This window comes from Lutra lutra, chromosome 17 (genome assembly GCF_902655055.1).
Source record: "Lutra lutra chromosome 17, mLutLut1.2, whole genome shotgun sequence".
In the NCBI taxonomy this organism is placed as follows: Eukaryota; Metazoa; Chordata; class Mammalia; order Carnivora; family Mustelidae; genus Lutra; species Lutra lutra.
The window spans coordinates 33191984-33216149 of record NC_062294.1 but is presented as its reverse complement, the minus strand read 5'-3'; the positions used below and the strand labels follow the sequence as shown (position 1 = coordinate 33216149).

At 42.4% G+C, this 24166-nt stretch overlaps 1 protein-coding gene and 1 pseudogene across 5 annotated transcripts in view; one reads left to right on the top strand and one right to left on the bottom strand.

Annotated features, from left to right (window-relative positions):
• Positions 1–24166, bottom strand: part of LOC125090007 (nuclear receptor coactivator 5-like) — a 75696-nt gene that overhangs the window by 15400 nt on the left and 36130 nt on the right. For 2 of the 5 annotated variants that reach the window (XM_047712553.1, XM_047712554.1), the window contains exons 2-3: positions 21898–21964; positions 1760–1837 (exon numbers count right to left, since the gene is read on the bottom strand). In XM_047712553.1, coding sequence (XP_047568509.1) covers positions 1760–1837; positions 21898–21956 — 137 coding nt within the window. In that variant the 5' untranslated portion in view covers positions 21957–21964. Of the gene's footprint in view, positions 1–1759; positions 1841–7870; positions 7971–21897; positions 21965–24166 lie in introns of those variants that run through there. The other 3 variants (XM_047712551.1, XM_047712552.1, XM_047712555.1) reach the window with 2 other exon arrangements.
• On the top strand, positions 12825–13019 carry LOC125090083 (uncharacterized; annotated as a pseudogene).

The window sequence follows — 24166 nt, the reverse complement described above, 5'->3', positions numbered from 1 at the left end:
TTGAAATTGCAACTGCCTGGGTGTGAATCTCAGTGCTGTCACCTACTAACTGGGAAGCTTGAAAGACTTACTTAACACTACTATGCCTCAGTTTCCCCACCTGTGAAATGGGGCTATTGGAACCTCCCTAGAAGTGCTGTTATGAGGATTCAATGAGTTAAAGTAGGTAAAGCCCTTAGAACAGTGTCTGATGCAGGAGAAGCCTTCAACAGATGCAAGCCATTATCATCCATCTCTGCCTTTAGGCTTCCTTCACACCAGAGCTAAGAAAATCCCTCCTTCAGAAGATTGCCTACCGGTGCAAGTATTCGGAGTCTCATTGTCAGGAAACATTACCTGAGAGAGACTAACCCCTATTAACAGTCACTCCTGAATTCTATACTTCCAAGTGCTTCCGCAGTCGAGGAAGGCATTTTTCAATTTTGAATTATTAATCTAATCTGACACAAATCTCATCTTTAATGCAGGCAAGAGAGAGGCCCTGTCAAGGTTCATACATATAAAAATCAATTCAGATACAGTTCAAGGAAAACTGCTTTTACCAAAACTACAGAGGTAGATCCAAAGCAGGAGTCCTGTAGTGCCGTGTTGATTTACCTCCTTAGTTACTTGGAACTCCACTGCTGAATGTGAAAGACAGACTAAACTACGTGAGATCACCTTCAAAACTGGTTTACAGACTTTGGAATCCTACATGGTGGTCAAAACCGATGAGGATCAATAATCCTCCGTGACATTGTTACTTGAGAGAAAGTTCTAGAACAATATACCAGGATGAGCCATTTCAATTAAAAATAAGGGGCAGGGAAAAAAAAAAAAAAAAATAAGGGGCAGAGTGGGGCGCCTGGGTGGCTCAGTCGTTAGGCATCTGCCTTCAGCTCCAGTCGTGATCCTGGGGTCCGGGATCGAGCCCCGTGTTGGGCTCCCTGCTCCGCGGGGAGTTGCTTCTCCCTCTCCCACTCCCCCTGCTTGTGTTCCCTCTCTCACTGTCTATCTCTCTGTCAAATAAATAAAATCTTTAAAATAAATAAATAAATAAATGAGGAAGGGTGGGGCGGACTCAAAATAAATAAGGAAGGGTGGGGAAGACTCTGAAAGGGATTTTTATTATTTATTTTTAGTATCACTGTTTTATCTGTTTATCCGTTCCGGAGAGAAAGAGAAAACGGGAGGGGGAAGGGACAGAGAGACAATCTCAAACAGACTACAGGCTAAGCACGGGGCCGGGCACAGAGCTCCATGGCACAGCCCTGAGATCATGACATGAGCAGAAATCAACAGTCAGATGCTTAACTGACCCAACCACCCAGGTGCCCTTTCCCTTGCATTTCCCTTCCAAACCATTTTTCAGGGACTTTATTTGTACTGGAATACTGATTCACCTCCTAACTAAAATAAATTCGAATTTTTAGAGCATCTACCCATGGTCAGATGGTGGCACAAAAAAGGTGGGGAGGTGTGGAAGAAGGGAGTGAAGGGCCTGCTGCAGCGGGTCACCCAGGCAGAGCTCACAAAGGGGCTCGCGTTTTTGAGTCCCTTCAGTCCGTAAGTCTGTTTTAGTTACTAGAGTCCAAATGGCTATGGGAAGGGAGAAGTTAAAGCAGAATGGCTTAATATGATCAAGCGGACCTGAGGGACTTCCCAAAAAGCAAATATTAATAGCATCAATTTTAACAAACACATAAGTCTGCACAGTAAGAACACATCTACATTACTACTAAAGCTTTTAGCAAATTGAGCCAGAACAATAAAACTTTACCTTAGCATGTCTTCACCCTCCTTTAAGTAGCCCTCTTGGGGAGAATAAGAAGTCGGCAGAAAAGGTTTATATGGCTTGCTGCTAAAAAACCAACAAAGACAAAATTACACTTAAGAAGAAATTATTTCCCATAGCCCACATGTTAGTTTCCACAGTTCTGGTACACTCAAAGGTGATTAAATCTTCGGTGAGACTGGATTTTTAAAAGTCGAACAATGCTTTTCTGAAGATTTCTTTTTTTTTTTTTTTTTTTTTCAGAATCTCTATTCTATTTTGTAATGCTTATTTCTATTTTTGTCTAGTTTGTTTGCTCAATGCTTTTCCAGAGTTGACAACTGAAGGCAGAGCTCTCTCACAAGAGAAGACCATTATAAATGCACCAAAGGAAAGGGGCTTCAACATAATGAATCAGATTTACCCAAATGAACGGAATTAAACCAAAATAGAAGTAAGAATGCAATGCTAGTGGTGTTTGGCAATTTTTTAAAAATCCGATTTTTTTTTTTTTAAAGATTTTATTCATTTATTTATTTGACAGACAGAGATCACAAGCAGGCAGAGAGGCAGGCAGAGAGAGAGGAGGAAGCAGGCTCCCTGCTGAGCAGAGAGCCCGATGCGGGGCTCAATCCCAGGACCCTGAGATCATGACCCGAGCCGAAGGCAGTGGCCTAACCCACTGAGCCACCCAGGCGCCCCTGATTTTTTTTTTTTTTTAAAGCTTCTCTTTGGTAGATGCTCCAGCAACATCACCATAAATTTTCACAAATTATCAGGCACCTTTAATGTATGTATCTGACACCAAGCCCACAATGGCACTTATCAAGAACGTTCCTGAATCATTCGTGTGCATCAATTCTAAGCACTCTTAGTCCTCGATTAAAACCACTGTTAGGTTTACATGCCAAATGCATGCCATGCACGTCGACAACGTCTTCCTCATTTAGAAGTGGTGTGGTTAATGAATTAACACTGGTCTAAGTCTAAGACAAAAACAAGGGGCAAAGCCTAAGAAGAAAATGCCTGCTCCAAATTGTTGATTGAAAGAAACAAGGGGCTAAACAAGAGGAACTACGACGAATTTGGACTGAGAGGGTTAAAGAGTTATTAGAAAGCTTTCCTTTTCCAAAAAGGATCAGGAGCACAGATGCTCCACTCGACCCTCTTCTCAATGATCCTCGCCAAGTTTGAAGGCCATGAGAAGGAATAAGCAGATGGTTCAATGTGAGTAAGTCAAAAGGAAGTTGCATTTGCCTTATTCGGCTTCCTAGCAACTAGACTGAATGATGCCAAGAAAGCCAGCCGGCTCTAAGGAGAAACACTGCAGGACACTTGGAACCCAGTGGCCGGGCAGGGGAGAGAAGGCCCCAGACACCCTCACCTGGCAAAACAAATCCAACGCCGCCTGACACCCACACTTCCCACCTCATCGGGACCTTCCCTTTCCCCTGCAGTTCCCACTCTAACCGACCTGGCCACACTAATGCCAACAAGACAACTTTTCAAACTCCAGTAACATCAGATGAGCAGTCTGGCCCGGCCATCAAAGAATAACTCCCACTTCTCCGTGGGAGAGAAGGCCCAAAGCACTCATTGCACCTCAGCCAGCTGGACAAAGGAGTCCGCAGGCCAAAAGGCCCGCACTCAAACACGGCAGCCCCAGCTCTGAGAAAGGCAGACAGCCGTGTGCACTGGCTGGGATCCCAGAGGCCTGAGAAACAGCCCTCCCAGAGCCACGGTGTGTTCCTTTTCTCCTCCTTAAAAACATTCCCTAAGTACCGTGGATGCTGGCGGTTCACAAATGGGCTACTAAAAGGAATCACACTCAGGAAGGAATTGTCTTTGTGTAAGTACATAAATAGGAACATGAGATAAATCCACAAATGGCCAAAGGAAGGCCTGGATGTTATTAAAAACTGCAAGGTTATCTTAAGCCCTGGCATTTTGCCATGTATTCTGGGCCGCCCTCTAACTGGTGGCACCCATTAAAACTTCAATTCCTCTCCAACTCCGCGGGTAGCAGATCAGTCAGAAATGGGACTTCTAATTACAAATATATCTTGGGAAATGAATAGTTTCCAAGATGTTCAATGAAAATGTTTTCAATGCATTATACTTAAGACTTGTAACAACCAGGGGCGCCTGGGAGGCTCAGTGGATTAAAGCCTCTGGCTTCAGTTCAGGTCGAGCCCCACATTGGGCTCTCTGCTCGGCGGGGAGCCTGCTTCCTCCTCTCTCTGCCTGCCTCTCTGGATATTTATGATCTCTGTCTGTCAAATAAATAAATAAAATCTTAAAAAAAAAAGACTTATAACAACCAATCAAGCTGGGTATTACCAATCTCCCAACACTTTTTAGAAAGAGAGGAGGAAACAGAGTCAGTTCACACGACTTGCTACACAGCTAAGCCATAAAGCCCAAATTCAAATCCAGGTGTGTAGGACTCAAAAGCCCAGGCTCCCTCTAAAACCTCATAGCCCAGAAAGTCTGGGCTTAACACAGAAGGTCTGCAAGCAAAATAAAACTAGGAAAAGCCATGAAAGAAGGATAAAATCTTAATGAATAAAGGTATTAAGTCATTCTGTATTTTTATGGAATGTAAATTCACGTGGGCATAAATTCCTATTTGAGAACACTCTAGAGAGTACGGCAGCGGGCTCCCCAGGGAAATGGCTGCCTGCCACGTGCGCTAGCAGGTGGAGAGCCTCCTCCGCGCATCTGGGAGGACCACCTAAGGATGAGCGATTCAAAATTCAAGCCTCAAGACTGATATAGAGGAACCAGAATTCTCATATGCTGCTAGTATGAATGGTACAATCACTTCAGAAAATCATCTGGCAGTTTCTTAAAAGGTGAAACGCATAATCAAGCCAGTAGATATTTACCAGACAGAAATGAAAGCACAGATCTACTCAAAAACTTGTGCAGGAATGTTCATAGCAGATTTGCAAAGAGCCAAAAACTAGAAATGTCTAAACACAGGAAGATGACAAAACAAACTATGGTGTATCCACAGGTCTTAGCCTGCCCAGGCCACAGTAACAAAGCATCACAGTCTGGGTGACTAAAACAACAGAAGTTTACTGTATCAGAGTCCTGGAGGCAGGAAGTCCAGGATCAGGATGTCAGCATAGTCCAGTTCTAGTGAGAGCTCTCTTCCTAGATTGCAAAGTCCACCTCCTTGCTGTGCCCTCACACAGTCCTTCAATGGTGCGGAAGGAAAGACTCCTCCTCCTCCTCCTCCTCTTATAAGGCCACCAGTCCTACAAGATTAGGGCCCCACCCTTTTGACCTCATTTAACCTTACTCAGCTCCTAAAAGCCCTTGTCTGCAAATACAGTCACGCTGGGGGGGTTAGGGCTCCAAAATGCAATTATAAGGAACACAATTCAGTCCATGGCACCATAAATTGGAATTACTACTCAGCACCGAAGAAATAGAAGTACCGATCCACCCAACAATATAGATGAATCTCAAAATAATTACTCTGAGGGAAACCAGAAACTTCTCCATACAAATATACACTGTATGATTCCATTTAAATAATTCACATAAATTATATATACAATATACAGAAACTTATAAAAAACGCAAGCTAGGGGAGCCTGGGTGGCTCAGTCGGTTAAGCAGCTGCCTTCAGCTCAGGTCATGATCCCAGGTTCCTGGGATCAAGCCCCGTGTCAGGCTCCCTGCTCAGTGGGGAGCCTGCTTCTCACTCTTCCTCTGCTTGTGCTCTCTCACGTGTCAAATAAATAAATAAAATCTTAAAAAAAAGAGAGAGAGAGAGAGAAAATGCAGGCTAATCATGATAAAAGTGACAGACTAGTTGTTGCCAAGACGAAGGGTAATGACAATGACGAGTAAGGAAACTTTGGGGAATGATAGCCGTGTTCATTACCTTGATTGTAGTGCCGGTAGGTCATCCACATGTCAAAAACTGAAGCTGCACATTTTAAAAATGTGCAGGGTATTTACTATATATCATTACACACCAATAAAACTCAAAAAAATCCAAGCCTTTCTCCCGTTTCATACTTTCCCTCTGTCACATCAATTGTGTTTTCTTTCTTTCCTTTCTTTTTTTTTAAGTTTATTTTTAAGTAATCTCTATACCCAATGTGGGGCTCAAACTCACAGCCCCAAGATCAAGAGTCACACAGTCTTCCGAATGAGCCAACCCCACACCTCAACATCAATGTGTTTTCAAAATGTTTCAAGTTTTAGCACCAGTCAGGAATCATGCAGATTCTGATGTCTTTACATGGAGAGAAGCTTACACATCTATGGAAAGAGAGTCCGTCGAAACACTTCCTCACCATTTCAAATTAAATGTACATGTCACTCCCAAAGCCTCCAGGAATGCTAGTACGATTATTTTTAACTTGTTACTATTGTATCTCAATTACTTCAACTTATTAGACAGCTGATCTATTAAGTTCTCAGGGTAGGACCCACTGGGGATAAATTTTAAAATTAAAAAGATTTTTAAGAATCTACTCTTAGAAGTTCCATCATAATTTCAAATTTCCCTGAAAACAATTTGAATTTTAACACTCCTCTGGAGAAATTTCAATCAAGCCTCCAGAAATAGGAAAAGAGTAGTAGCATGGCACTGTCAAAGGACACAAATCAAAGAAAGTCATAGGTTTCCTCTATAATATTCTTTAAAAAAAAAAAAAAAAAAAAAAAACAAAACAGGGTGAGTAACAGCTGAACAGTGTCACCATGCGATTCAGCAATCACACCCCACTGATTTGAAAACGTTATGTCCACACAAAAACCTCCACATGAATGTTTACAGCAGCTTTATTCATAATGGCCCCAAACCGGAAGCAACCAAGATACCCTTCAGTAGGTGACACAGATAAACTGACACATCCAGACAATGAGAATTATTAAGTGATAAAAAGAAAAGAGCTATCAAACCACAAAGAGACTTGGCTTAATCTTAAATGCGTATTGCTAAGTGAAAGAAGCCAGTCTAAACAGGATATATACTGTATGGTTCCAATTACACGACATTCCGGAAAAGGCAAAACTATAAAGATGGGTGAAAAGATCAGTGGTTGCCAGAGGTCTGACAGGATGGAATTGAATAGGTGAAGCACCGGGGTTTTTTCCAGGCGGTGAAATTATTCTGCATGAAACAGTGACGGTGGATACATGACACTATGCATTTGTCAAAACCCACTGAACTTCACAGCATAAAGAGTGAACCTTAATGTATGCAGATTTTAGCAAATCATTTAGGAAGTCGAGAGAATCCCAGGATGGAATACAGAGTGTGACAAAACAATTAGAAATTGTCTATGAACGTATGAAACCACCTCACAGAAGGGAGGGAGGGAAAAGGTAGGAGCTCACCTTTGTACAGTTTTGCAGAGAACCCGGTGGGATAGAATTTGGCCCGCAGTTGTAGTTTTCCAACCCTTGCTCTAAAGCCTAACGAGGCCCTCAAGTGGTAACTTTCAGAAGCCTGTGAAAGGAGGGCCATGTGATGTGGGATCTGTGCCACAGGGAAGGTGGCCAGACCCATGGCTTTGCCCGCATCTGGTCCAGAGTCAATGCCAAAGTCCTGATCCGGACTTAAAAGATACCTAATGCCCAGCCCCCACCCTGCCACAGCCCCCCCACCGGCCTGACCTAATTCTCTACTTCTACCTGCACTCCTGGGGGGCTATGCCTTCTAGGGCCTTGCACCTTTCGGGTCTCTCTGTCTTAAACACCACCACCCCACCCCACCCCTGCAAACACCCACGTGGCTTCCATCCAGGGCTCTGCCCAAATGTTACCGTCTCTGTCCGGCCCTCCCTCACCATCCTTACCACCTGTGCTCCCTACCCTCTGACCCAGCTTCATTTTTCTCTCTGTCATTCATACACACACACACACACACGTTTTAAACATAAACTTTATTTTTTACAGCACTTCTACATTTTCAGAAAAATTGTAAAGACAGTACTATGTAAGAAATCTCCCAGATAACTTACACTTAGTTTCCCCCATTATTAGCATCTTTTAAATTGGACTACATTTATTACAACTAGTGAACAAATGCTGATACACTCTTATTAAAAGAAGTCCATACTCTATTCTGATCTTCTCCCTTTTTACCTACTGTCTTTCTTTCTGGTCCAGGATACCACATTTCATTCTTTGGTCATGTCTCCCCAGGCTCCTCTTGGCTGAAGCAGTTTCTCAAACGTTCCTTGTTTTTGATGACCTCAAACAGTGTGGAGGAACACTGGTCATATACTACATATTTTTACTTATTTGGATATTATCTCATCCCAAGAAGAAAGGTAAGCTTCTAGAAGATAGAAGATATCTAGAAGATAGAAGGTAAGATTCTAGAAGGTAATCTTCTAGAAGATTTTTGTCTGTCTGTTTACAGTTTCCCCAGCAACTGGAACAGGGCTTGCCACAATGTAAGCTGTTCAATGAACTAGGGAATCAATGAATTTGCTAAAATGAATTTTTTTTTTTTACTCTAGAACTCCTTAGACTTTCAGGTTTCATAAAGCCCAGCCCTTCTCATTTAGCACATGAAGACAATTAGGTCTTGAGGGGATAGGTAACTTTCTTTTGGTTCTTAAGATTTATTTATTTGAGGGGCACCTGGGTGGCTCAGTCGGTTGGTTAAGAGCCTGCCTTTGGCTCAGGTCATGATCTTGGGGTCCTGGGGTTGAGCCCTGCATCAGCCTCCCTGCTTGCTGGGGAGTCTGCTTCTCCCTCAGCCTGTAGCTGTCCTTGCTTGTGCACTCTCTGTCAAATGAATAAATAAAATCTTAAAAAAAAAAAAAAGGATTTGAGGGAGAGTGAGCATGCAAGCAACAGGGAGGGGCAGACGGAGAGAGAGAAAATCCTCAAGTCGACTCCTTGCCAAGCCCAAGCTCAACACAGGGCTCAATCCCACCACCCTGACATCATGACCTGAGCCAAAATCAAGAGTTGCACACTCAACCAACTGAGCCATCCAGGCACCCCAGGCAAAGGTTAACTTTTTAGTTACAGGAACCAGAACTGGAATTTCCTTGACCTTTTGTGACCGCCACACACAGAAAACCGGTATTTCACTGTACACAAGGACATCTCAACCACTGCCGGTCTGACACTTCGTGTTACCCACAGGGAACTTGGGAGCTGATACTCATTCTCAGCAATCTCGACAGCTTTTTCTGCATAATGGTGTTTATTTAGGTCAATGACTTGAGTATTTTACTGCATTTTTGCCCTTATTATTTTATAAGTGTAAGTGGAAAAAAAAAAAAGGGAAAAAAATGCTGACACCGGTAATTAGGAGAAGTCATCTAGCAGGTGACAAAGAGGAGTGAGATCTTTTAGGTCAAATCAGATTCTGCGCAGGCCTTGGATGATCACCTAAAACCAGCACCAAGTGCTAGAAAACCCTATGAATGACAGTGTGTAAATGGAGAGACGTGAATTCCAGACACGACAGACAGACGGTTCTATTTTTTTACTCATTCTTTCCTCTTTAGTATCTTTTCAGGAAAAGATGTCAGGGATTCTCCCCACTCATTATACCTGTTTTGCAACCTTTCAACATGTGCTTTAGTGATAACCAAATGGGAATCCAGTAATTACTGAATAAAATCGCTAAGCAAGAACTTCAAATATAGGGGTGCCTGGGTGGCTCAGTAGGTTAAAGCCTCTGCCTTCGGCTCGGGTCATGATCCCAGGGTCCTGGGATCGAGCCCCGCATTGGACTCTCTGCTCAGCAGGGAGCCTGCTTCCTCCTCTCTCTCTCTGCCTGCCTCTCTGCCTACTTGTGATCTCTGTCTGTCAAATAAATAAATAAATAAATAAATAATCTTTCAAAAAAAAAAAAAAAACTTCAAATATATACTTTCTCAACTCCCCCAGAGCCCAATACATAGCATGTGTTAAATAAATACTTATGGAACACATGAAAATCAAGTGATTCAAAACTTTATCAGAAATGAACAATATGTGGGACGCTTGGGTGGCTCAGTTGGTTAAGCACCGAACCCTTGATTTCAGGTAAGGTCATGATCTCGGGGTTGTGCCCCATGTAAGGCTCTGCACTGGGGTGTGGAGCCTGCTTAAGATTCTCTTTCTTCCTCTCCCTCTGCCACTGCCCTCACCCTCTCTTAAAAAAAAAAAAAAAAAAGAATGCTGCATAAACATGGAAAAATTATTTCTAGTGCTTCTACTCGTCTATATATTCCAGGCAAATATCAGCTTTAAAGAAAATACTCTTTAGATACACAGAAGTGTCCTCTGCCAAACCCGTATTCTGGGAAAATTTATGAACTTCAAGCATATCAAACAGACAGACTTAGGAAAATTTTACTTATGTGTTTTTTACTCTATCTTCTTCCAAAAACCTTAAGGGTGCTACCTAAGAAAGTTGATTCAGGGGCGCCTGGGTGGCTCAGTGGGTTAAGCCGCTGCCTTCAGCTCAGGTCATGATCCCAGGTCCTGGGTTCGAGCCCCGCATCGGGCTTTCTGCTCAGCGGGGAGCCTGCTTCCTCCTCTCTCTCTGCCTGCCTCTCTGCCTACTTGTGATTTCTCTCTGTCAAATAAATAAATAAAATCTTTAAAAAAAAAAAAAAAAAGAAAGAAAGTTGATTCACTACAGAAAGAACATTCCACCCAACAACAGCAGAATACACATTTTTCAAGTGTATACTGAACATTCCCAAGGATAGACCATGTTAGGTCAAAAAACAAGTCTTAACAAATTAAGAAACATTGTGATCATAAAAAGTATCTTTTCCTGGGGCGCCTGGGTGGCTCAGTCGTTAAGCATCTGCCTCTAGCTCAGGTCACGATCCAGGGGTCCTGAGATCAAGCCCCGCATCAGGCCCTCTGCTCAGAAGGGAGCCTGCTTCCCCCTCCCCACCCCCGCCTGCCTCTCTGCCTATTTGTGATCTCTCTCTGTCAAATAAAGAAATAAAATCTTTAAAAAAAAAAAAAGTATCGGGCGCCTGGGTGGCTCAGTGGGTTAAGCCACTGCCTTCGGCTCAGGTCATGATCTCAGAGTCCTGGGATCGAGCCCCGCATCGGGCTCTCTGCTCAGCGGGGAGCCTGCTTCCTCCTCTCTCTCTCTGCCTGCCTCTCTGCCTGCTTGTGATCTATCTGTCAAATAAAAAAAAAAAAAAAAAGTATCTTTTTCTGATCACAATAAAAATGGAGAAATTCATACCCTTTTAAACACCAAGGGGTCAAAGAAACCAGTGAAAAATCAGAAAATACCCTGACACCATGAAAATGAAAACACAACATAGCAAAACTGAGAGGCAGTGAAAGTAATGCTAAGAGAAAAATGTACAGCTGTAAACATTTACATGAAAAAAGGTCTCAAATCGGGGCGCCTGGGTGGCTTAGTTGGTTAAGCATCTCCCTTCCACTCAGGTCATGATCCCAGGGTCCTGGGATCGAGCCCCACATCAGGCTTCCTGCTCAAAAGGAGCCTGCTTCCCCCTCTCCCTCTGCCTGCCACTCCCTCTGCTTGTGCTCTCTGTCAAATAAATAAATAAAATCTTTTTAAAAAGATCTCTAATCGGGACACCTGGGTGGCTCAGTTGGTTGGGCAGCTGCCTTCGGCTCAGGTCATGATCCCAGCGTCCTGGGATCGAGTCCCTCATCGGGCTCCTTGCTCAGCGGGAGCCTACTTCTCCCTCTGCCTCTGCCTGCCATTCTGTCTGCCTGTGCTCGCTCTCTCTCCCTCTCTCTCTGACAAATAAATAAAATCTTTAAAAATAAATAAATAAATAAATAAATAAAAAGATCTCTAATCAACAACCTAACTTTACCACTTAAGGAACTAGAAAAAGAAGAACAGATAACCCAAAGCTAGCAGGAGGAGGACATAATAAAGATTAGATCAGAGATAAATAAAGATTAGAAAAACAATAGACAGGGACGCCTGCGTGGCTCAGTTGGTTAAGCAGCTGCCTTCAGCTCGGGTCATGATCCCAGCGTCCTGGGATCGAGTCCCACGTCGGGCTCCTTGCTTGGCAGGAAGCCTGCTTCTCCCTCTGCCTCTGCCTGCCATTCTGTCTGCCTGTGCTCGCTCTCGCTTCTTTCTCTATGACAAATAAATAAATAAAATCTTTTAAAAAAAAAAACAATAGACAAAAATCAATAAAATGAAGAGTTAGTTCTTTGGAAAGACCAACAAAATTGATAAGCCTTTAATCAGGATTAAAAAAAAACACACAGAAATAACTAAAATCAGTTATAAAAGAGAAAACATTACTACCATTTTTACATAAATAAAAAGGATTGTAAGAGTACTATGAGGGCACCTGGGTGAAGTCACCTGTATGTCCAACTCTTGGTTTCAGCTCAGGTCGTGACCTCAGGGACATGACCTCGAGGTTGTGGGACTGAGCCCCACATGGGGCTCAGCACAGTAGTGGGGCTCAGTCCCAGTCTGCTTGGGATTCTCTCTCCCTCTCCCTCTCCCATTCATAGGCACTCTCTCTCAAAAACAAGTATTAAGGGGCGCCTGGGTGGCTCAGTGGGTTAAAGCCTCTGCCTCCGGCTCAGGGCATGATCCCAGGATCCTGGGATCGAGCCCCACATCGGGCTCTCTGCTCAGCAGGGAGCCTGCTTCCTCCTCTCTCTCTGCCTCTCTCTCTGCCTGCCTCTCTGCCTACTTGCGATCTCTGTCAAATAAATAAATAAAATCTTTAAAAAAAAAAACAAGTATTAATAAAAAGAGAGGACTATGTGTAATGATACACGACAAATTGGATAACCTTGAAGAAATCCACAAATTCCTAGAAATACACAACCTACCAAGACTGAATCATGAACAAATAAAAAATCTGAAAAATCTAGGGGCGCCTGTGGGTTAAAGCCTCTGTCTTCAGCTCAGGTCATGATCTCAGGGTCCTGGGATCGAGCCCAGTATTGGGCTCTCTGCTCAAGCAGGGAGCCTGCTTCCTCCTCTCTCTCTCTGCCTGCCTCCCTGCCTGCTTGTGATCTCTGTCTGTCAGATAAATAAATAAATAAATCTTTAAAAAACAAAAATCTGAAAAATCTGTAACTAGTAAGAAGATTAAAAACTCCATAAAAGACTATACTTCCAGGGACCATTTCTATAGTTTGTTACTAGAAAAGTTTCTCTGAATGAGTGGAGTACTGAATACACTGAGGAGGGGCGTATATTCCCTCCTGAGCATGAAGCCAGCTCCGGCTGTTGCTTCCGCAGCTGCCTTTTGCCACTGTTGACTGTTCTTATCCTTCGGGAGAGCAAGAGGTAAAATGGAAATAAAAACAAGCAAGCAAGCAATTTCCATAAAGAACACTAAACCCGATGGCTTCACTGGTGAACCCTACAAAACATTTAAAGAAGTAACAGATCTTTCTCAAACTCTTCCAAAAAACTGAAGAGAAGGGAACACTTTCTTACTCATTCTATGAAGCCAGCATTACCCTGATACCAAAGCCAGACAGACACTACCAGAAAACTGTGTATCAATGTACTTTATAAACAATGCTGCAAAAATCTTCCAAAAATAGTTAACAATTAGGATTCAAAAGAACATTAAAATGATTATTATACACCATAACCAAGCACAATGTATTCCTTTAATGCAAAGATGGTTCAATATATGAAAATCAATCAATGAGCACTAACAGGATGCAGGAATTCATATGATCTTAACTGATGCAGGAATCACTTGACAAAATTCAATAACCTTTCATGATTTAAAAAAAAAGTACTCTACGACTATTCTACAAATTAAAAATACAAGTAAGCTACCTCAACATAATAAACGCTATATATGAAAAGCCCAAAGCTAACATTATGCTCAATGGTGAGACTGCAAGCTTTTCCTCTAAGATCTGGAACAAGACAAAGATGCCCACTTTCTTTTTTTTTTTTTTTTTTTTTTGAAGTTTTTATTTATTCATTTGACAGACAGAGATCACAAGTAGGCAGAGAGGCAGGCAGGGGGTGGGGGGGAAGCAGGCTCCTTGCCCAGCAGAGAGCCCGATGTGGGGCTCGATCCCAGCACGCCGGGATCATGACCTGAGCCAAAGGCAGAGACTTTAACCCACTGAGCCACCCCAGTCGCCCCAAAGATGCCCACTTTCACCACTTCTTTCCAACGAAAGACTGGAAGTCCTAGACACAGCAATTAAGAAACAGAAAGAAGGGGCGCCTGGGTGGCTCAGTGGGTTAAAGCCTCTGCCTTCGGCTCAGGTAATGATCCCGGCGTGCTGGGATCGAGCCCCACATCGGGCTCTCTGCTCCGCAGGGAGCCTGCTTCCTCCTCTCTCTCTCTGCCTGCCTCTCTGCCTACTTGTGATCTCTGTCTGTCAAATAAATAAATAAAAATCTTGGAGAAAAAAGAAAAAGAAACAGAAAGAAATAAGTGGCATCCAAATTGAAAAAGAAGTAAAATTATCTCTGTTGATGACATGATGTTATATATGTAGGGAAAACCCTACAAAGCACTGCACCAAAAACAACTTAAAAAAAACCTGTTAGCCCTGGGGCTAATAATAGATTCTATGTTAATAAAAAAATAAAAAATTAGGTGCACCTGGGTGGCTCAGTGGGTTAAGCCACTGCCTTCAGCTCAGGTCATGATCCCAGGGTCCTGGGATTGAGTCCCGCATAGGGCTCTCTGCTCGGCAGGGCGCCTGCTTCCCTCTCTCTCTCTCTGCCTGCCTGCCTCTCTGTCTACTTGTGATCTCTCTCTGTCAAATAAGTAAATAAAATCTTTAAAAAAATAAAATAAATTAAAAACAAACAACAACAAAAAAACAATGGGGCGCCTGGGTGGCTCAGTGGGTTAAAGCCTCTGCCTTCAGCTCAGGTCATGATCCCAGCGTCCTGGGATCGAGCCCCACACTGGGCTGTCTACTTGGCAGGGAGCCTGCTTCCTCCCCCACCGCCTACTTGTGATCTGTCTTTCAAATAAAGTCTTTAAAAAAAAGAAAAACCATGTTAGAATAATAAACAAATTAAGCTAAATTGTAGGACACAAAATCAACTTGCAAAAAACAGTTGCAATTCTATACACTACCAATGAACAATATGAAAGGAAATTTAGAAAACAATTCCATTTACAGTAAGAACAAAACTAATAAAATACTTAGGAATAATCTTAAACAAGGAGGTCAAAGACTATGTACGCTGAAAACTATGAAGTGTTGTTGAAAGAAGTTAAAGAAGACACCAATAAGTGGAAAGATATCCCATCTTCACGAGCTGGAATATTTAGTATTATTAAGATGTCAATATTACCTGAAACAATGTACCGTCTCAGTGTAATTCCTATCAAAATCCCAATGACTTTTTTTGCAGAAGCTGAACATTCCATCCTAAAATTCATATCGAATTCCAAGGGACCCAAAATAACCAAAATAATCTTGAAAAAAAAAGGACAAAGTTGGAAGTTTCACACTTCCTGATTTCAAAACTTATTACAAAGCCCAGTAATGAAAACAGTGTGGTACTGTTATAAAACCAGATACACAGACCAAAAGAACCAAAAGTCCAGAAATATACCCTCAAATATGAGGGTTAAATAATTTTTTAGGAAGTGCCAAGACCATTCAATGGGAAAAGGAGAGTCTTTTCAACAAACTGGGCTGGGAAAACTAGTATCCACATGCAAAAGAATGAAGTTGGACCCTTTTACCTTTCACCATATACAAAAATTAACTCAAAGTCTATCAAAGATTTAAATATAAGACCTGAAACTATTAAAGCCTTAGAAGAAAAGATAGGGGATAGCTTTATGACACTGGATTTGGCAATGATTTCTTGAATGTGACACTAAAAGCAAAGATGACAAAAGAAAAAAACATAAACTGGACTACACCAAAATTACTTTTGCACATAAAAGGTCACTCTTACAGGGTGAAAAGGCAACTCACAAGATGAGAGAGAATATCTACAATTCATATATCTGATAATTAGAGTCTTATATGCCAAATACATAAAGAATCCTACAATTCAACAACAAAAAAACCAACCCAATCCAAAAATGGGCAAAGGACTTGAATAGATATTCTCCAACAAGATATACAATAGGCACTCAGCACCTAAAAAGATGCTCTATTTCACTAATTATCAGAAAAATGCAAATCAAAACCACAATAAGGTATGCCCGGCTGGCTCAGTTAGTAGAGCATGCAATCCCTGATCTCGGGATTGAGTTTAAATTGAGTTTAAAACTCAAGCCCCACACTGGGCATAGAGCTTACTTTAAAAAAAAGAAAAGAAAAGAAAAGAAAGAAACAGAGAGAGAACACAGTAAGATATCACTTCACACCCATTAGGATGGCTACTATCAAAAAAAAAAAAAAAAAACAGAAACAAGTATTGGTGGGGTTGGATAACAGTTGGAACCTTTGTGCACTGCTGGAGGGATTATAAAATGGTGTAACGGCTATGGAAAATAGTCTGGAAGCTCCTCAAAAATTTAAAATTAGAACTTCCATATGATCTCACAATCCCACTTCTGGGTATTTTTCAAAAGAGCTACAATATCGAAGAGATATTTGCACATCCATGTGCATAGCGGCATTATTCATAATTGCCAAGAAGTGGAAGCAATCCAAATGTCATCAATGGAAGAAGAGAGAAACAAAATGTGGTTTACACATACTGTATTTGTTAGTTCTCCAAAGAAACACAACCAATAGGATGTATACATAGAGATTTATTATAAGTAATTGGTTCATTTGACTACAGAGGCTGGCACATGTAAAATCTGCAGGGCAGACTGGCAAGCTGGAGACCCAAGAGAGCCAATGTTCCAGTGTGAGTCTGAAGGTAGTCTGCTGAAGAACTAGCGAGAGCTGATGTAGCAGATGAAGTCCAAAGGCAGTCTACCGGAGAATTCTCAATTGCTGAAGGAGGTGGATCTTTTTTGTTCTCTTCAGGCTTTAACAGATTGGATGAGGCCCGTTCACATTTTGAAAGGCAATCTCTTTTATTTAAAGCCCACCAATTTAAATATTACTCTCCTCCAAAAACACCCTCACAGAAATATCCAGAACAATGTTTGACCAAATACCTAGGCACCACATGATCCAGCCAATATATAAAATTAACCATCATACATACCATGGAGTATTATGCTGTCTTAAAAGTAAGGAAATTGGGGCGCCTGGGTGGCTCAATGGGTTAAAGCCTCTGCCTTCGGCTCAGGTCATGGTCCCAGGGTCCTGGGATCGAGCCCCGCATCGGGCTCTCTGTTCTGCAAGGAGCCTGCTTCCCTCTCTCTCTGCCTGTCTCTCTGCCTACTTGTGATCTCTCTCTGTCAAATAAATAAATAAAATCTTTAAAAAAATAAATAAATAAAAATAAAAAAAATAAAAGGAAGGAAATCCGGTCACATGCCACAACATGTATGAACCTTGAGGGCATTATGCTAAGTGAAATAAATCAGTCACAAAAGTACAATGATAGGATTTCACTTAAAATATGAGGTAACTAAATGCAGGTTAAGTGCCTGACATTAAGCTTCTGATTGCCAAGACATCAATTTCAAAGATACCACCTTGAATAAACATATTGCCAAGGTATATGACACAGACATTAGGTAAAACGACCAGATTAGGAACTAGGTCACCAGTGAAGTTCCCCTTATAGAAAAATGCTGGGTGACATAGATAACTGACCACTTAAATGATCCTGCTTCCACTCTCCCATGCCCTCATTTCTGCTCTTATGCTTCAAATTAGCCAATAATAAGTGACCCCTCAAAACCCCCAGACATTCCACCTGCAGACCCTAATGAAGTCAGAGCCCCAGACCTCCAGCCCAGGTCTCTCTGCTTGGGACCTTAACTTGTATCATGTACCCTCCAGGACTTGAAGTAATAAATCCTGTTCCTCAAAATTCCCTGATTTGTTTTTGCTGAGGTGCATCCTGTGATGATTAAGAACCAAAACCAGGGACACCTGGGTGGCTCAGTGGGTTAAAGCCTCTGCCTTCAGCTCAGGTCATGATCCCAGGGTCCTGGGATCGAGCCCCGCATCAGGCTCTCAGCTCAGCAGGGAGTCTGCTTCCTCCTCTCTCTCTGCCTGCCTCTTCACCTACTTGTGATCTGTCAAATGAATAAATTTAAAAAAAAAAAAAAAAAAGGCGCCTGGGTGGCTCAGTGGGTTAGGCCGCTGCCTTCGGCTCAGGTCATGATCTCAGGGTCCTGGGATCGAGTCCCACATCGGGCTCTCTGCTCAAGCAGGAAGCCTGCTTCCCTCTCTCTCTCTCTCTATGTCTGCCTCTCCGTCTACTTGTGATCTCTCTCTGTCAAATAAATAAATAAAATCTAAAAAAAAAAAAAAAAAAAAAAAAAAAAAACAGTCACAGCCCCAACCCCCCCGAGGGGAAAGTATCAGTGGAGCCCGCCATCAGAGAGGCCCAGGCGAGTGCCTCAGGTATTCCTAGCTGACAGCATCACCATCAAGAGGTGGGGTGGAACACAGCACTTAAGTAGTCAAACTTCTAGAAATAGAAAGTAGAATGATGGTTAATAAAAGCTGGGAAGGGGGGTGCCTGGGTGGCTGAGTGGGTTGGGGCCTCTGCCTTCAGCTCGGGTCATGATCCCAGGATCCTGGGATCGAGCCCCACATCAGGCTCTCTGCTCAGTGGGGAGCCTGCTTGCCACCCACCCCACACCCCGCCTACCTCTCTGCCTACTTGTGATCTCTGTCAAATAAATAAAATCTTTAAAAAAAAAAAAAAAGAGGGCAAAGTGACTTGTTCATTAGGTACAGAGTTTTAGGGTACCTGGGTAGCTCAGTCAGTTAAGTGTCTGCCTTTGGCTTTGGTCATGATCCCAGGTTTCTGGGATCAAGCCCCATATCAGGCTCTCTGCTCAGTGGGAAGCCTGCTTCTCCCTCTCCCTGTTCCCCTGCTCCTCCCCCTGCTTGTGCTCTCCAGCTCTCTCAAATAGTCTTTTTTTAAAAAATGGCTAAAATGGTAATTTTTATATTATATATATTTTACCCAATAAGAGAGATAGTCAACTAAATGTAATATGTAGGCTTTATTCAGATCTCAATTCAAATTAAATAACTATAAGATAATCAAGAAAATATAAATGGTGTCTAGATATCTAATGATATTAAACTATTGATTTGGGGGAGTTATATTAGTAAACAGTGACTATGTAATAAAAACAGAGTTCTTAACTTCCAGAAACACATACTGAAATATAAATATATAAACATGTTCTCAGAGATTGGCTTCAAAATAATTTCAAGCTGGGGTGAGGACCAAGACTAGGCCCAAGGCTAGCCAAGGGTAATACTGGAAAAAAAGTGATGGGTACAGAGCAGTACATTACACTGTTTCTCTAATTCTGCTTATGTTTGAAAAAAAAAAAGGGTTTTTTTGGTTTTTTGTTTTTAAGGAATGGCATCTTCGAATTAAAGAAACAGTAACAGTGCTATCCCATCACGGAGCAATGCTCTCGGGTACTACTGAGACCACTGGTCCTAATGTCCTGTGGCAGGCAGAATGGCCTAAGATACATCCACATCAAAACTGCTAGAGCTTGTGAACAGGTTAGTTTATGTCCCAAAGGGGTTTTAGAGACATGATTAAGGACGCAGACTTCGAGCTGGGGGTACCACACCGAATATCCGAATGAGTCCAATATAATCACTAGAGTCCTTTAAAGCAGAGAACCTTTCTGGTCTGCAATTAAGAGAGAAGAGTTGGAGGAGAGATCTGAAGCGTGACAGGGACTGGCTCTGAAGACAGAGGAAGGGGTCTCAAGCCAGGAATGCCAGTGGCCTCTGGAAGCTGCGAATGGCCCTCACCTGACAGCCAGCAAGGAGATGGAGACCTCAGTCCTACAACTGCGAGGAACTAAATTCTACCAACACTCTGAACAAGCAAGGATGTGTGCGGTCTCTTACAACCTCTCCAGAGAGGAACATAGCCTGCTGACACCTTGAATTTTAGGCTGGAGAGACCCAGGTTCCGCTTCTGACCTACAGAGCTGTAAGGCAACGAATGCGTTCTTTTAAACTGCTAAATGTATGCTAATCTGACATGGCAGAAATGGAAAGCCACACATGGTCCAAAACATCTAGAACTTTTTTTTTTAAGATTTTATTTATTTATTTATTTATTTATTTATTTGACATGGAGATAGAGAGATCACAAGTAGGCAGAGAAGCCGGCAGAGAGAGAGGGGGAAGAAGGCTCCATTCTGAGCAGAGAGCCCGATGCAGGGCTCGTTCCCAGGACTCCGAGATCACGACCTGAGCTGAAAGGCAGAGGCCCAACCTACTGAGCCACCCAGGCGCCCCAAATGTCTATGACTTTTAATGTTTCTGTCTGCTTTCTACATTTTTTCCCTACTGTCCTTTGGTGTAAGGCTATAGGCTATGACTGCTGCTTATGCACCACTTCATATGTACTATGGCAGTGGGAAGCAAATACACGTTCGCTCATTCAGTCAACACCAGTGAGCAGCTATCCCAGCAGTCCCTGCTCTGTATCAGGCAGGCGGCAAGCTGGACACTAGGGCTGTCATGGGGACCAGCTTAAGAGACTGGTGTGTGTACCCAGACCTACAGGGGCACCCACACTGGCTTCATCTACAGCACCCAGACTCCAAAAAACACAACCAGCCATGAGTACTGGGTGGAGCTATTCTTCTCAGGCTGCAAAGTTTCTCAGATAATTGGTACCAGCAATTTGCTGGTTCTAAAACCCAAAGCAGGAGACATACAAGCTGCATAGTTAAATGTGCATCTCCCTTGGCCCAAGACTTCAAAAACCAGCAGGGATGCGGCTTGGGAATCTGCATTTTATCGGGCTCTTCAACTGATTATTAGGCATCCCTAAGCTTGAGAAGCAAGCCACAGTGGAGTCCTGGGGGCCTAACCCCATCTTTCTGGGAGTAACAAGGCTCTGAGTAAGGGCTGCAAAGTCGGTAAGTAAAAACTTGTCTAAAAACAACAGTTCAGGGGCGCCTGGGTGGCTTAGTGGGTTAAAGCCTCTGCCTTCGGCTCAGGTCATGATCTCAGGGTCCTGGGATCGAGCCCCGCATTGGGCTTTCTGCTCCGCGGGGAGCCTGCTTCCCACCCCCCTCTCTCTCTGCCTGCCTCTCTGCCTAGTTGTGATCTCTGTATGTCAAATAAATAAATAAATAAATAAATAAATAAATAAATAAATAAATAAATAAAAGATAAAAACTAAAAACAACAGTTCAGGGGGAAAAAAATAAAAACATCTAACAGTAACTGTTTTGGTGACTGAAGAGGTAAAATGCTGAGTATACAATTAAGAAGTTAGGGCGCCTGGGTGGCTCAGTGGGTTAAAGCCTCTGCCTTCGGCTCAGGTTAAGATCTTAGGGTCCTGGGATCGAGCCCCGCACTGGGCTCCCTGCTCAGCGGGAAGTCTGTTTCTCCCTCTCCAACACCTCCTGCCTGTGTTCCATCTCACTCCGTGTGTGTGTGTGTGTGTGTCTGTGAAATAAATAAATAAAAATCTTATTATAAAAAAAAAGAGAGAGAAGTTGGTTTGCAAGTTTCTCTAGCAACATAACAAAAAGCATGAAGCGCACGTACCAATCTGTTAACAGTGCCAAATGCTCAAGAGTGGGCTTATAGAAGATTTGTACTTTTTTGTAAGGTAACGAATGTTACCTTACCAAATGTTACCTTACCAAAACTTAAATGAATGTTATACATTTCAGTGTTCTTTGAAAAATTAAAAACAAGTATTTACTATACTTCTTAAGCATCTATATTCCAAAATAAAAAGTTTAAAGAAAGTGTTACTTTTGCTCTTAGAAGACTGAAAAAAATGTCATTTTGTAAGTTATATAAACTAAAAGTAAAATCAGCAACAACTGCTAAAACTAAATTTTTTTTAAAGATTGTATTTATTTTATTTATTTGACATAGAGAGAGATCACAAATAAGTAGAGAGGCAGGCGGGGGGTGGGGGAAAAGGATCCCTGCCAAGCAGAGAACCCAATGTGGGATTTGATCCTAGGACCCTGAGATCATGACCTGAGCTGAAGGCAGAGGCTTTAACCCAATGAGCCACCCTGGCGCCTCTAAAATTAAATCTTGACATCTTCATCTAATTTTGCTATTTTACCCTGGGAACACGTAAAAACCAATACACATATTTAAAAAATATTTCACTTTACCTTTTAGCTACCGAAGAGCTTCCATATTGTCTTCTGCGAAGCCTGGCAGATGAAGACATCTTAAGTCCTAGGAAAATAAATTGAGGGTTTTTTTTTTAGGATTAAATTAGAAAACCATTTTACAATCAATAGCAATGTGAAACATTCACAAGCAGCAGTGCTTGCTTCCAACCTCCACCCATAACAACTCTTCAAGCAAACACAATCATGAAGACCAGCTAATCACAACCCTAAAATACCCTCCCAACTCTATTTCTCAGCTAAAGAAAAAGTCGAAGTCAACACAACATCTAGGGAAGTTACAAGAGGCACTGGCAAAAATGCTCACAGATTGGAGGAAAGGAAAAGAGATAAGTATGATTTAAAATACACAGTGGCAAGGTGAAACAAATGAAACAAACTTGATCTCACTGATTTCAGTTCCACTATGGTGTCCTGTCTTCCTATAGAACCAGTGATGCTTGACAAGGAGACATGGCAAAGGCAAACGACCACAAAACACACTGTCCAGATTTGGAGCCAGAAAGGATAGTTTTCTTTTCCTTAATGAACTGATTTGTGCATTACCTACACTGAAAAGATGCTGAGATGTCTATGACTAAAAGGGAGAACAAATAAACCATTAAAATAAGGAGAAAAAGGGCGCCTGGGTGGCTCAGTGGGTTAAAGCCTCTGCCTTCGGCTCAGGTCATGATCCCGGGGTCCTGGGATTGAGCCCCACATCGGGCTCTCTACTCGGCAGGAAGCTTGCTTCCTCCTCTCTCTCTGTCTGCCTCTCTGTCTACTTGTGATCTCTATCTGTCAAATAAATAAATAAAATCTTTAAAAATAAATAAAATAAAATAAGGAGAAAAAGAAGCACCAAAATAAGGAATTTTTCTATTATTTTTTTAAAGATTTATTTGAGGGCGCCTGGGTGGCTCAGTGGGTTAAGCCACTGCCTTCGGCTCAGGTCATGATCCCAGGTCCTGGGTTCGAGCCCCGAATCGGGCTTTCTGCTCAGCTTGTGATTTCTCTCTGTCAAATAAATAAGTAAAATCTTAAAAAAAAATAATAAAAATAAAGATTTATTTGAGGGAGAGCACATGTGTGCACGCGCACGCAGACATGCGCGCAGGCGCACACAAGCGGGGTGAGGGGGAGGGGCACAGAGACATTCCCAAGCCGACTTCACCTCAAGCCTGAAGCCTGATGTGGGGCTCCATGGCACATGAGATTAAGAGTCAGCTGCTCAAATGACTGTGCCACCGAGGTACCCCTCCATTATTTTAAATGATATAATTCACACACCATAAAATTCACCCTTTTAAAGTTAAATTTTTATGGTGTTTTTTAGTACATTCACAAAGTTGTGCAACCATCACCACTTCTGAAATTCCAAAACATTCTCATCATTCTCCCTCCACCAAAAAAAATTCCAGCAGCAGTCACTCTCTACACTCTCCTCCTCCCAGCCTCTGGTAACCAATCATGAACTTCCAGTCTTTTTGGAATTATGTTATTTCAGACTGTGATATAAATGGAATGTCCTCTTTTATGTCTGGCTTCTTTCATATAGCATGCTTTGGGTTGTCGTAGGATGCATCAGTATTTGTTCCTTTTATGGCTAAATACTATTCCACCTTATGGATATACCGCTTGTTCTTCCATTCACCAGTGGAGGGTCCTTCGGGTTGCTTTCATTTTTGGGTTATTATGAACAATGCTGCTATGAACATTTGTGTAACAGATTTTTGTGTGAACACATATTCAATCTCTTGGGTACGCACTTAGGAGTGGAACTGCTGGGTGATAGGGTAATTATGTTTAACTTTTTGAGGAACAGCCAGACTGTTTGCCACATATGCTGTACTATTTTATTTTACATTTACATCAGTAATACCATACATGAGAGTTTCAATTTCTCCCCAACCTTGCCAACACCTGACATCAACCTTAAACAGGAAGACATTCTGTGCGGATCATAAGCATCAGCATGACGGCTACTCTCAACACAACTGCAGGCCCCCAGCTTCCACAAGTACTCTTTCTCACACGGACTTGATCTAACAGACTGAGGAAAGGCCTGTAACCTCCTTCTCCTCTCCTCTCGCTCAATCACACTATCCCACCACACACAAGACAGACCAACTGCCCACCACCCAGAATCTCACTTGATCCAGTGGATTACCCCAGTATAAAAACTTCAGAATGAGATTAAAGTAAGTGGAGAAGGTAGAGCAATGCAAATAATTTCAACAAGACATACTGAAGGAAACGAGAGTCTTAT